Source organism: Anabrus simplex, chromosome 8 (assembly GCF_040414725.1).
Source record: "Anabrus simplex isolate iqAnaSimp1 chromosome 8, ASM4041472v1, whole genome shotgun sequence".
In the NCBI taxonomy this organism is placed as follows: domain Eukaryota; kingdom Metazoa; phylum Arthropoda; class Insecta; order Orthoptera; family Tettigoniidae; genus Anabrus; species Anabrus simplex.
The window spans coordinates 76,875,444-76,888,050 of record NC_090272.1 but is presented as its reverse complement, the minus strand read 5'-3'; the positions used below and the strand labels follow the sequence as shown (position 1 = coordinate 76,888,050).

The window sequence follows — 12,607 nt, the reverse complement described above, 5'->3', positions numbered from 1 at the left end:
GAAGACCTCAGCGGCATCTATGGTGAAGAAGGTGGACTTCGGTTTGGTGGAGATGGCAGAAGGGGCAAACCCATGGCGTTTGTACTCCAGAGGAGTGGCTACGAAAGGCATCTGTCTCCATGTTGGGGGCGGCCTAATTTTGAAGCTGGCGGTAGATATAAAATGCCTTTGGGTGTGGCAAGCCCATCTTAACAATAGCCTATATGGATAAAGCAGATATGGTGCCTCGGAAAAGGTTAGGGCGTCTCCTGCTAAAAGCGACGTGCAGCTCCTTGGGTGCTGGGGGAACTGTGAGAAGTGGGCAATCAGCACCAAACTACATCAAGATTGCGACAGTAAGTGTCCTGACACTAATGGGAAAGACAGAAGAACTGGTTGACTTCATGAAAGAAAAAGATAATAGCCATACTTGGACTGTGTGAGACCAAGAAGAGGGGTACGGGAGAGATTCCTTTGAAAGAAGGATACAGGCTGTATTACAGTGGAGGATCTGAGGCAAAAAATGGAGTGGCCATCATACTTAGAAAAGAAATCCAAGAATATGTGAAATATACAAAATGCGTCAGCAATAGGATGATAATGATGAGACTCCAGTTTGAAAATAGCATGAAGGATCTATTTCAGTTGCATGCCCCATAAACGGGTTGCATAGATTAACATCTAGAGCATTTTTAGAGGAAGTGGAGAGACAGATAGAAGATAAGGAAGTGCTGTTGATGGGAGATCTAAATGCACAAGTTGGAATGGAAAGACAAGGAAAGGAAGATGTTGTAGGGCCCTTTGGATATGGAAATGTAAATCCAGAAGGCTAGTTGGTATGTAAATTTTTGCATGAGGAATGAAATGATTGTTGGAAACACCTGGTTTAGGAAGAAGAACAGTCAGAAGATTACAAGATATGGTTGGGGAGACAGACGAAAAAAAGACCGTGATTGATTGTATAATCATAGAGAAAGAAAACCGGAAGAACCTTTTAGATGTTACAGCCATGCCTGAAGAAGCCTTTGGTGGAGATCTGGTGGAGATCGTAGAGTTGTGATAGGAAAATTGAAAGTGGGAAAGATTGAAAAACCCCATTAAGAAGAGAGAAACGAATTAAAGTATGGAAATTGAAGGAGAAAAGCATACAAGCATATCTTATTCACACAGAAATTGAGAGATGATATGCAGGGCAGCAAGAAAAAACTGTATGGTATTTTAAGAAACAAAAAGAGAGATCAAGTAAACACCAGATTTGTGAAGGATGAAGGTGGCATAATATTAACAAAGCCAGAAGAAATAAGAAATAGATGGAGAGAGTATTTCAGAAGTTGCTGAACATGAGAACTAATGACAGTCATTCAATGGATGACCAGGAAAGGCAATTAGTTGATGAAGAAATGGATAAGGAACTTACAATGAATGAAATTGAAATAGCAGCAAAAAAGATGAAGAACGGAAAAACTGCCAAAATAGGTGAAATTTCAGTGGAGATGATAAAGGCAGCTGGAGCTATAGGTCTGCAGTGGACATATAGAGTTCTCAAGATTGTCTGGGAGAATAAGGAGGTCCGTGAGAATTGGCCAAAAGGAATAATCATCCCAATTTTCAAGAAAGGCGATAAGAAAGTATTGAAGAATTGCAGGGGAATTACTCTGATATTCCATGTTGCTAAGATAATGGAGAGGATACTGGAAAGTAGGATAAGGTTGAGGGTTGAAAATCAGATGCAGGAAAATCAGTTTGGTTTCAGAAGTGGAAGGTCAGCAATAGAGCCTACTTTCATTATGAGACAACTAATGGAAAAACAATGGGAGTATGGGCATGATACGATGTCATTCATTGACATTGAAAAGGCATATGACAGTGTCCCCAGGGCTAAAGTTTGGGACAGTCCAGTGCAAAAAGGAATTGGACAGGGATTAAAAAAAATGATAATGGCATTGTTCAAGGAATGTTGTAGTTGCGTGCAAACACAAGTTAGCAGGACAAGTTGGTTCAAAATCACTAGTGGGCTGAGACAGGGAACTGTTCTATCGCCAACCCTGTTTACAGTAGTAATGGATGACATCATGAGAACAGCAAAAGCAACATGTGGAGGAAGAGAATTGAACATCTTGTTATTTGCAGATGATATTGTGATGTAGGGAGAAGAGGACATGAAAGTTCAAGAACAGTTGGATGTGGTGAATGGGAAGATCAAAGAATGTGGATTGAAAATAAGTGTAGAAAAGAGTAAAACTCTTGTTATGACTAGGTAAGGTAAGGGTGTGTTCTGCCCGAAGGCAGGTCCGAACCTCCGCAGAGGTGTGCCTGAGCCGGAGTTTACGTGCGGTAGGGTGGCCAGTTCCTTTCCGCTCCTCCATTCCCTTACCCCCCACCAACAACGTGTGGCAACCCATCCACTTCTCGACCACACCCAATGTTGCTTGACTAGAGAGGAGAAAAAAGGGACAGGTCAGATTAGACTTGCAGACAAGCCCCTGCAAGTAGTGAAGTACCTGGAGAGTGAATTAATGGAGAATGCTCAACTGGATACTGAGATTAGTAAGAGGATTCAAGCTGGAAGCTGTTTCTATCATAGTGTAAGAAACATGTTATGGGACAAAGATGTGCCAGTGGAAGCAAAAGAAACTATGTACAAGATGTATTACTGTATGTATCCATGACAACTTATGGAGCAGTAACTTGGACATTGACAAATAAAGGATGAGAGTTGAATACAGGCAGCCAAAATGAAGTTCTTGAGATGATACAGAAGAGTAGAAGAAACAAAATAAGGAAGAAATTGCAGTGGAAAAAAATGAATAATAGAATAGAGAAGAGCCGACTAAGATGGTTTGGGCACATAAAGCGAATGAGTGATGAAAGAATGCCAAAAAGGTGATGGAAATGCAAATGCAAGGAAGAAGAGGCCGTGGACGACCACGATTGAGATGGAAGGACACAATCTAATGCAGTATTATAGAAAGAAATCTGGGGACACAGTTTTGAAGGAGGAGTGGTGTAAAGACCGAAGAAAGTGGAGAGGAGTCATATTTGCCCCTTATCCAGCTACAGCTGGATAAAAGGAAATGATGACGATGACTTATCGTACAGTGTATTGTGCATACCGTCTTTTAAATGGGTATTCCATGTTATACATGGTGTATCCGTGATGATGATACAAACTTTCAGGGATGATGGAGGACGGAAAATGGATCAATTTGAGATACGGAACAATTTTTTTGGATACAATTGGGTCAGAAGTTAAGCAAAATTCTAATCATTTAAGTCTGTTTACCTGCACAAGTTTCACAAGCTGCTCCATTTACAACAAATGTTCGAAATTGTGCTCCCTGTGTCAGTGTAGGCATGCATCGTCGCACAAAGTTCTGTCGTACCCGTTTGAATATCCCCGATGTCGTTTGAACAGCGTCGCAGGCAGCGAGAATCCTCTTCAACAGGTGTCTCATACACAAGGCTTCGTACATGGCCCCACAAAAAGAAATCAAGTGAGGTGAGATCAGGTGAGTGAGCGGACTGTGAAACAGGACCCGCTCTGCCTATCCACTTTGCAGGGAATGTCTGATCCAGGTGTTCACGAACCCTCGGTTCAATGTGAGGTAGGGCTCCATCATGTTGGAACCACATCCGTTGACGAAGGGCAAGTGGGATGTGTTCCAGGAATGTGGGTATCACTGTGTACACTGCTGCATTTAGGTGGAGAAAAAGAATAAACAGGTTACTACTGTACGTAATCATTGACTATGTCTACCCATATGTTGACTGAAAGTTTGTGCTGATGGCTCTTCACAGCTGTAGCGTGGGGTCTCTCATCGGCCGAAACATGACTGTTGTGAATATTTAGCATTCCGTCTCTTGTTAAACAAGCTTCATCTGTGAAAAGCACATATGCAGGGAAGTGGGGATCGACTGCAAGGCGCTACAAGACCCATTGGCTGAACACGACTCGCTGTAAAGTCAGCAGGACTCAAAGCCTGCACTTTCTGTGGATAGTAGGGGTGTAGCTGCATTTCACGTAATACTCGCCCCACAGTCACATGCGAAACATGCGGCTTCTCTGCTGCTTCCATTTGATTGCCCATCGAACCAGGTACAACTCCATTTGGATAGGGCTGATCAATGTACCACTTTGGCCCATAAACATAGACTGAAGCCTACAGTACAGACATCGCTCACCGATTACGTCAGTACACAGTACGCCATCTGCATTGGAGTTGTTGAGTTATTAGCCTAGCCTCTTCTGCTCGTTGGGAATGTCTCCTCTATTGTAACTCTTAGCACGTGGAATGTTTAGTACAGTCGGAGGTATCAGACCGATTTTTGCTTTAACTTTTGACTGTCGCCGCAGTGGTGTAGTGGATACGGCATTGGTCTAATAATCTCAAGTTAACGGGTTCAAACCTGACTGAGGTTGGTGGCTTTTAAGGGTGTTTAAAGGTGACAATCCCATGTCGTTGGCTTCTGGCACATTAAAGAACTACTGTGGGATGAAATTCCGACACCCTGGCGTATGTTAAGAACAAACAGACATTAAACAACTTGGATTATTAATAGATTTTGATCGACTGTTTATGGACTATGGTTCCTTATATCAAATTGCTCCATTTGCCATCCTCCATCATCCCGGAGAGTTTGTAACATCATCACGGGTACATGTTGTAGATATAGCTAATACTGTAATATTAGAATTCAGTGGGTTAATTGCAACATCCGTGAATATTTCGTAACTATAGTAAACTCGTCCTCATCCTGATGTGGGGTATCCCTTTTCAGGCATGCCTCCATTGGAAGTGGGCTACATGTACCATTTTACCACATACTAAACTTTGTCATTCTTAAATTTCTTACAGTACTAGGATTCAAACTCTGGCCCCCCCGAAAATGGCAGCTAATTTTACTGATATTCTTAACTTCAAAACACAGATATATCACATGACTGATGTATGCTTACAATGCATGGGTTGGACTTATGAAACTGTTCATCTATTTGTATTACGTCATCTAAGTTGCAGGGTGATATGGAGGCAGACATTCCTCAATTATGAAACACAGACTTACCAATGACTTTGATGAGTGCTTGCATTGTGTGGGTGGACTGTCAAAACTCCTGTACCTGCTGCAAAACAGAATCGTTCTTCTCTGACGAATTACGTTGGGGGATCTTTTATGTGTGTGTGTATGGCGGGGGGGTACAAATACACAAGGAAATACGGTATATTGGTTCGAAAAAATAATTTGTTTCTCACCTTAATCCAGTTTCTTAAGCATATCACACTTTTCACTTAAATAGTAATGTTTTATGCTTGCATTTTCCAGAAATCAACATTATTCAAACCTCAATTGATACTCAACACAAACAGGAAAATATGCAGCTGCACGAGGAACACACAGAAACATTGCATACAGTATGTGTCTTGGTAATAATGGCTTTTTGGGCTGCACTACAGCAAGCTGCAATTTAAATCCAGATGTGTCAACATTTGGGAAAGAAAAACCAGATTATTGGACGTTCTGGACTACTGAACAGCCAAATTTAGAAGATTGTACTGTATTCTATTGGTCACCGATGAAATTGTATGATGCCTTTATCTTTTAAAGATTGTTTCTACTTCTTATATTCTTTACCTTCCTCTATTCTTGTTATACCTAGGACCTGAACCACTTATTATGGGGATGTTGGCCTAAGCTCCTTCTATCATTGTGATATAAAATTAATGAATGTATTAATTTATTATTTTAATTTGACACCAAAGCAGAAGAAAAACAATACTCTAGCAGTCACTACAGAATAAAAATAGAATTTTGGAGGGAGTGCTGGCACCATTTTTGTATATTCATCAACAAAGAAATCACCTTAAATATCAATTTTCATTTTTTAAGTATAACTTAATAACCAAAAATTGTGATATTCTGATCTGAATGATTAGTGTATTTTTATTCATTGTTTGCAGGCCATCAAAGTGAACCTCTACAATGTGCCACCAGAGTCATTCAACCCTAAGTTGCTGGATCGAGTTCATGAACTGTTACCAGAGAATGAACCTGTCTTAATTAAAATGATAGAGACAATTGAATCTGTTACTGGTTCAGAGAAGTTACCCTTGGTGGAAGTATTCAGACGTATTTGTGACACTAACCAGCTTGTATCAATAAATAATACTCTGTTGGTGGATCCAAACTTCAAAAAGTGAGTTCCTTCAAATTAAAACAAAACTGAACGCCATTGCACTTCAGCCGTGATGGGCCTTTGAATTAGAATTATGAAATTTTCCTGCTGCATAGAATACTTTCACAGTACCTGCAGCCACAATAATTGTTACTAGTTAGTTTGTGGAAAGGCCACTTAATAAGAACAGTGGTTGTCGTCTTAACTGTCCTGCTTGGGGCCCGGACCCTTGGTTGGATAACAAAACGGTCTGTTAAACCGTTTGTATTAAAATAAAAGGTCTGTTTATTACAAATTAACTGCGGTGTTTCACCTTTATCTAAGCATTCTAATAAGCTTCTGCCGAATTGTTAGAACGTTACATTTTCTTTTTCCAGCACTCATTTTACGATCAGAAAAATGGTACACTTTCTTACTGCGTTGAATAAATGAGCAAACTGATTAAAAATAGCACCCACTATTGTATGTCATAAGCAGTGTGAAACGAGTTGCATTTTGTCCATGGCGGAGGCAGCGCGGGTGCTCGCGGTCATGGAAACTAGAAGCAACATTATTCACTGGGCCGGCCAGTTAAGATAGCGGCTACTGTACGGATGTTCATGTTAAACTCACAGTTAGAGGTTTTATGATGTGTGTAAATAGAGATGTAGAGAAGGAAGGTAATCATAAATGATCCCTTTTTACGAACATGAATGATGTGTACTAGGGAAGGAATGAGGAACTGATATATTTCCTTTGTTATTGTTTAGCTGACCTTCAAGCTCTTGATTACTCATAATTTTCTTCTTGCCAGTCAGATAGTAGGTTGAATTGTGCTAGCACTGGAACTTACTAATTTGCTTGCCAGAATCATTGTGTTCTTTGCTCTCCAGAACAAAATATTGTTGTATGTTGTTGGAAAAGTTATCTTAATGTTTAAGGTTATTCCGTTGTAACACCACCAGTACTGTGAGGTTTGTGTGAGGAATTATTGATGATGTTAGTGTCTGAGTCAGGGTGGTCTCCCCTGCTGGATTGACTGAGTTGAGCTGGGCTGGCCTCAATCACATCAGAGGCTTCAGTCTTTTTTCTTTCGTTCCTTCTCTTCTGATCCTAAATTGTTGCTTCTAGTTTTCCATGACCGCGAACACCCGTGCTGCCTCCGTCATGGACAAAATGCAACTCGTTTCACACTGCTTATGACACTCAATAGCGAGTGCTATTTTTAGTCAGTTTGCTCATTTATTCAACGCAGTAAGAAGGTGTACCATTTTTCTGATTGTAAAATGAGTGCTGGGAAAAGAAAATGTAACATTCTAACAATTCAGCAGAAGCTTAGAGCATTAAAATGTTTAGATAAAGGTGAAACCATGCAGTTAATTTGTAATAAACAGACCTTTCATTTTAATACAATCAGTTTAACAGACAGTTTTGTTATCTGACCAACGGTTCGGCCCCAAGCAGGCCGGTTAAAAGGACAACCTTTGTACTTACTAAGTGGCCTTTCCACAAACTAACTAGTAACAATTATTGTGGTCATTTCATTTCTCGTACCAACTAGCCTCTGTTTGCCTTGGATAGTTTTCTGTACGAAAGAAAGTAAACAATGCGATTGGTCACGCATATGCCCCTTTTCTCGACACATGTTTTTTCGACTGCCTGAGTTGCGGTCTACTTTCTGAGCAAAATGTCCAGCAATTGAATTAGAGATAGCTCCTGCTTTTGCAAAATAGTGTTGTGGTCAGCTCTGTAAATGTGATAGTACGGTGTATCACGTGACTTTGGTGTTGTCATACCTCATACTATCTGTGTAATAGTTGACCGTGGGATAGGCAAGACACAAGATCTCTGCACATTTGATTTCGGCCAGATTACTGGTGCCAGACATACGGGTCATTCCATCTCCGAAGTCATGGAGGCACTGATCTTTCTGTGGGCCACTGTGTCGAATGTTTCACGAGTAAGGTAGAGGGGGGCAAGAGTACGCGGACGGGTAAGAGTATGCAGTGGTTTAATTCAACCGTTGGTACACTGATAAAGATTTCGTGATGCAGTGTGGCAAGAAGTTGCATACTGAGTGAGTTAGAAGCTCCGTGAATTTCACTGTGAATGAGAGGTAAAATCCTGTTTTGTATACTTTCACTGTAAATTTTATTACTCATATAATAAGAGTGTAAGGTTGGTGAGTTTAAATGGAGTGAATTAGTTTTATACAATAACAGTTGTGTGTTCATGTAATCCACGCTACTGTGTCAAAATTTACTATAACACGCTTCTGCCATCTAGCGAGTTTTTCCGGTACACTGAACAGAACGGCCAAGAGTACGCGCCTCATTTGAAGGTGCGTACTCTTGGTCGCCTTCTGAAAAATGATCTGTTCATCATTCTTTTCTTTATGGTAGTCAATGCAATCGGGTTTCTCTTGCGAAATGTTAATTGTCATTGTTATTGTTACGGAGTTATCAGTGGAAGGCAGAGGTGAAAGAAGGTGCGGGCTGGAATGGGTCTAACTACAAGGCCGAAAGATCAATTAAAATTTAAATAAAGGTTATATTTTCAATAGACAACAAGATTTAACAAACTTTCACTAGGTGAAATAACCGTAAAAAAACACAGGTACAATGATAATTTTACAAGCGAAAACACAAGTTTTAGGGGATCATTAGAGGATCTGGGCTACGAGCCCCAAGATCAATAATTCCTGAGCTCTCAGCTCACAACCACAATTTACCAAAGAGCAGAAAACCCCTAATTACATGGAGCACTTGCTCGCACCTAGTAATGTCAAGCCTCCTAGAGGCACCTTTCAAAATACCAGAAAGAGCTGACCCGCTCTCAATCTTTCAAGCCTATTAAAGGCAATACCAGACTTTACAGTAACTTGCCATCGAGGCACAACTTACAAGAATTAAACAGGGGTATCTCGTACCCAGCCTACAGGGCCTTAAAAGAAAATTAATAGGTTAATGAAATGGCCCAAAAATACCAAGATGAATGGAGGCGTTGCTTGCACTCCTACATGAAACCTTATAAAACCTAAGGGACACTAGGCCGATGACATGGGGGCTATTCCCAAACTAGAGAGGTGACTCGTATGAGAACACTTTAATACATTAAGAGTAGAAAATCGGTTATGAAAACGTAGTCACCTCAACTCAAAATGAAGGGGAGCTCGAGAGGGTAAAGCACTCTCTATCCCCGATTTACAGTTAAAGTAATAAGAAACTTTACATAAGCCAGCCCAAGTTACATTTTTAGAAAGGTAGGTTACATTGAAAAAGTTTCGGACCTTCCCCGAGGGCTAAACTGCTGAGCTAGCAAGAAATAAAGATGTTAAAAGATGTTAGAAGAGCTGCTGGCTGATGAAAGAGGCGCTTCCCGCCTCCTGCTATACTTCCATACACTAAGCAAGATGTTGTACGAGTGGCCGAGAGCCAGGAAAATCAGCAGTTTTTATACTCTCGGGGAAGATTCGAGACCTTTCATGAATGATTAAGACACATCCACAGCCGTTTATTGGGTAGCTTACAGTTACACATCAACATAGGGGAAGAAAGACACCATTGGCTGAAAATTAATGACAGAAATTTACGATTGGCTAATTTCAAAACTGACGGAAAGAAAGATTAATATTGCCAACCCACAAATGAAAGAACAACATTTAGTAAAGAACAAACTTATGAATACAAAATATCTTCAAGAAAAGTTCCTTCACTTCGCACCAGGGTGCATGATCATAGTTTTTGGTAGAGACATCTGTGAGAGAATGTCCACACTTCTTGATAATAGTAAACAAACACGATTCGAAATTAATACAGTGACATCTTCTGATAAACGGTTGAATTAATTCAGTTTCAAAGTTCAGAGTTTCAGCTGTAGAGGAATACTTTAAGGCGGAAAATTCAAATGTGCGGCGTAGAGGTGTACCCACCGGTACAGTTATTATCAATAATATTATCTTTCAGATCGTCACCATGAGTAAATACAAACGGGCGACAGATAGGAGTATTTTTACTCAGGAAATGTTTGATAAAGCAAAAGTCCTTCTAAGGAATGGAGAGAGTCAACGATCCGTGGTGAAGAAAATAGGAGTCAATGAGGGTACCGTTCGGAAAAGATTTAAAGCAGTAAGTATTGTCTTTCAGGCTCCAAATTAGTTGACATGGTGTAAAGAGTAAGATAGGGGGAAATACAATTTCAGTTAGCAATTTTTATTGTCTTTGCAGGGTACTGTTCCGGATTCATTAGGCCGATTTAAGAAAGTATTTAATGAATCCATGGAAAATGAGCTCGCAAAACATGTTCAAGACTTAAATTCAAGATTTCATGGAATGACCAGAAAGCAGCTGATGAATGTGGCATACGATTTCGCAAGTTTGAACGGACTTCAACATCCTTTCAATGAAGGAAGAAAGAAAGCAAGCAGGCAAGGACTGGGTAGTGAACTTCTGTAAGAGACAGGGTCTCTCTCTTCGCACCCCTGAGCAGTGTAGTTTAGGCAGAGCTATTTAATGAACTTCAGGCAAGCAGATTCTTTGTCAATTTGAAGGACTGCCTCGAAAGATTCCAATTTCCACCTCATCGAATATTTAACATGGATGAGACAGGAGTTTCCACTGTTCTAGACAAGTCACCTAAAGTTTATGCGACAATTGGTAAGAGAAGTGTTCGAAAAATTAAGTCTGGGGAGAGAGGTCAGATAATTACAGCTGTTTTCTGCGTAAATCCAACTGGGAATTACGTACCAGTGGGTCTTATCTTTCCTACAAAACGCATGAAATTGGAACTTTTCGAGGGTGCGCCTACAGGCACGTTGCCTATGGTTTCAGATTCTGGTTATATGAACACAGAATTTTCTTGCAGTGATTACGACACTTCGTTAATCATGTAAAGCCTTCAGCCGATGACCCTGTTCTCCTCATTCTGGATAATCATGTGTCCCATTGTTCTCTCCCAGCTGTGATTTTCTGCGGAGAGAATCACGTAATTCTCCTGTCCCTGCCACCTCACGCAAGTCACATGATGCAGCCACTGGATAGGGTCAGTTTTGCTCCCTTCAAGAAAATCTACGCTGAAGAAGTGTAAAAGTGGTTGTGTTCTCATCCAGGGAGAGCTGTCACTCAAATGCAGGTATCCGGGCTGTTTAAAGCGGCGTTCAATAGAGTAGCAAATACTGAAAAGGCGGCACACTCATTTTCTGCTACGGGTATTTACCCATTCAACCCTAATATTTTTTTGGAGGAAGATTTTCTTTCCACAGAGGTCACTCATGTTAGAATGCCCGAAGAAGACTTCGAAGAAGATTCGGTAGAGAGAGAAGCTATGGAAGTGACCTCAGAGGTGGAAAGAGTTGAAAAGACGACCGAAGAAACAGCAAACGATAAATCTAATGGAAGTGTTAGGATCAATGCTCTTTACCCACTGCCGAAGTACGAGAACAAAACTCACACCAAAAGGCATGGAAAAAGGTCTGGAATTGTATCAAATTCTCCATATAAAAATGCACTCATGGAGAAAAAAGTAAAAAAGGATGAAGAGCTTCGTAGGAAGGAAGAGAGGGTAAAATCTAAAGCTGGGAAGAAATACAGAGGAAGAACACTTGTGAGAAGTTCGACTAGGCGTAAACTTAATTTCGTCATGTCCAAAGCCGCTGATAAACCCTCAACCTCAACTTCAAACGCGGTCGAAACTGAAACTGTGGAATACGTCTGCCCAGGTTGTGGTGAAGTGCAGAATGATGATGCCTGGGTGCAGTGTAATGAGTGTTCCGAGTGGTGGCACGAACTACGTTCCTCTTACGAGGGCGAAGGCGCTTTTGTTTGTGATTATTGTTAGATGTTTCCAGACATCTCAGCTGTTTTCAGACATTTATTTTCTCACTGGGTATAGGTGAAAGGTGTTTTAATTTTATTGTCTTATACAGACGGTAAGATTTTTATTTACAGGGAAAATTATAAAAAAAATTATTTGACATGCGTACTCTTGGCCTCCGTAATGCGTACTCTTACCCGCCCAGGGCGGCCAAGAGTTCGCATTTCTCAAACATAGTTTAAAATAAATTAATGTAATTTACTTGAATAGTAATGTGTTCTAACTACGTATCAACGTTGTTTGATTGTTTTACTTTCATGTGGTGCAGTTTTATGAATAATAGACAGCGTAATAAGAAAGTTATTAACCAAAATAAAGTAAGTGCGTACTCTTGCCCTCCTCTACCTTATGTTGATTCATAGAATAATACCACCGCTGCCACCACCAACACCACCACCACCACATACCAGGGAGTAGAATCAGACCCGTATTTAGGCATGGGCCTAGGGTGACAAAAATGAAAAGGTCTTAACAGTTTGAAAACAAGTTTTTGAATGCACGCATTTTCGTAGCACTCAAAAGTTAAATAAAGGAATTATCATTCATCTAATGTGAAAGCTGCCGGCAAAATAATATTACAAATACTGCCACAATGAAAAAACACAG

At 40.5% G+C, this 12,607-nt stretch overlaps 1 protein-coding gene across 6 annotated transcripts in view; it reads left to right on the top strand.

Moving 5' to 3' along the window:
* The window catches only part of LOC136878800 (tudor domain-containing protein 7), a 299,722-nt gene that overhangs the window by 234,128 nt on the left and 52,987 nt on the right, over positions 1-12,607 (top strand). For all 6 annotated transcript variants that reach the window (XM_067152283.2, XM_068229004.1, XM_067152285.2 and 3 more), the window contains one exon: positions 5,937-6,172. In XM_067152283.2, coding sequence (XP_067008384.2) covers positions 5,937-6,172 — 236 coding nt within the window. The remainder of the gene's footprint in view (positions 1-5,936; positions 6,173-12,607) is intronic.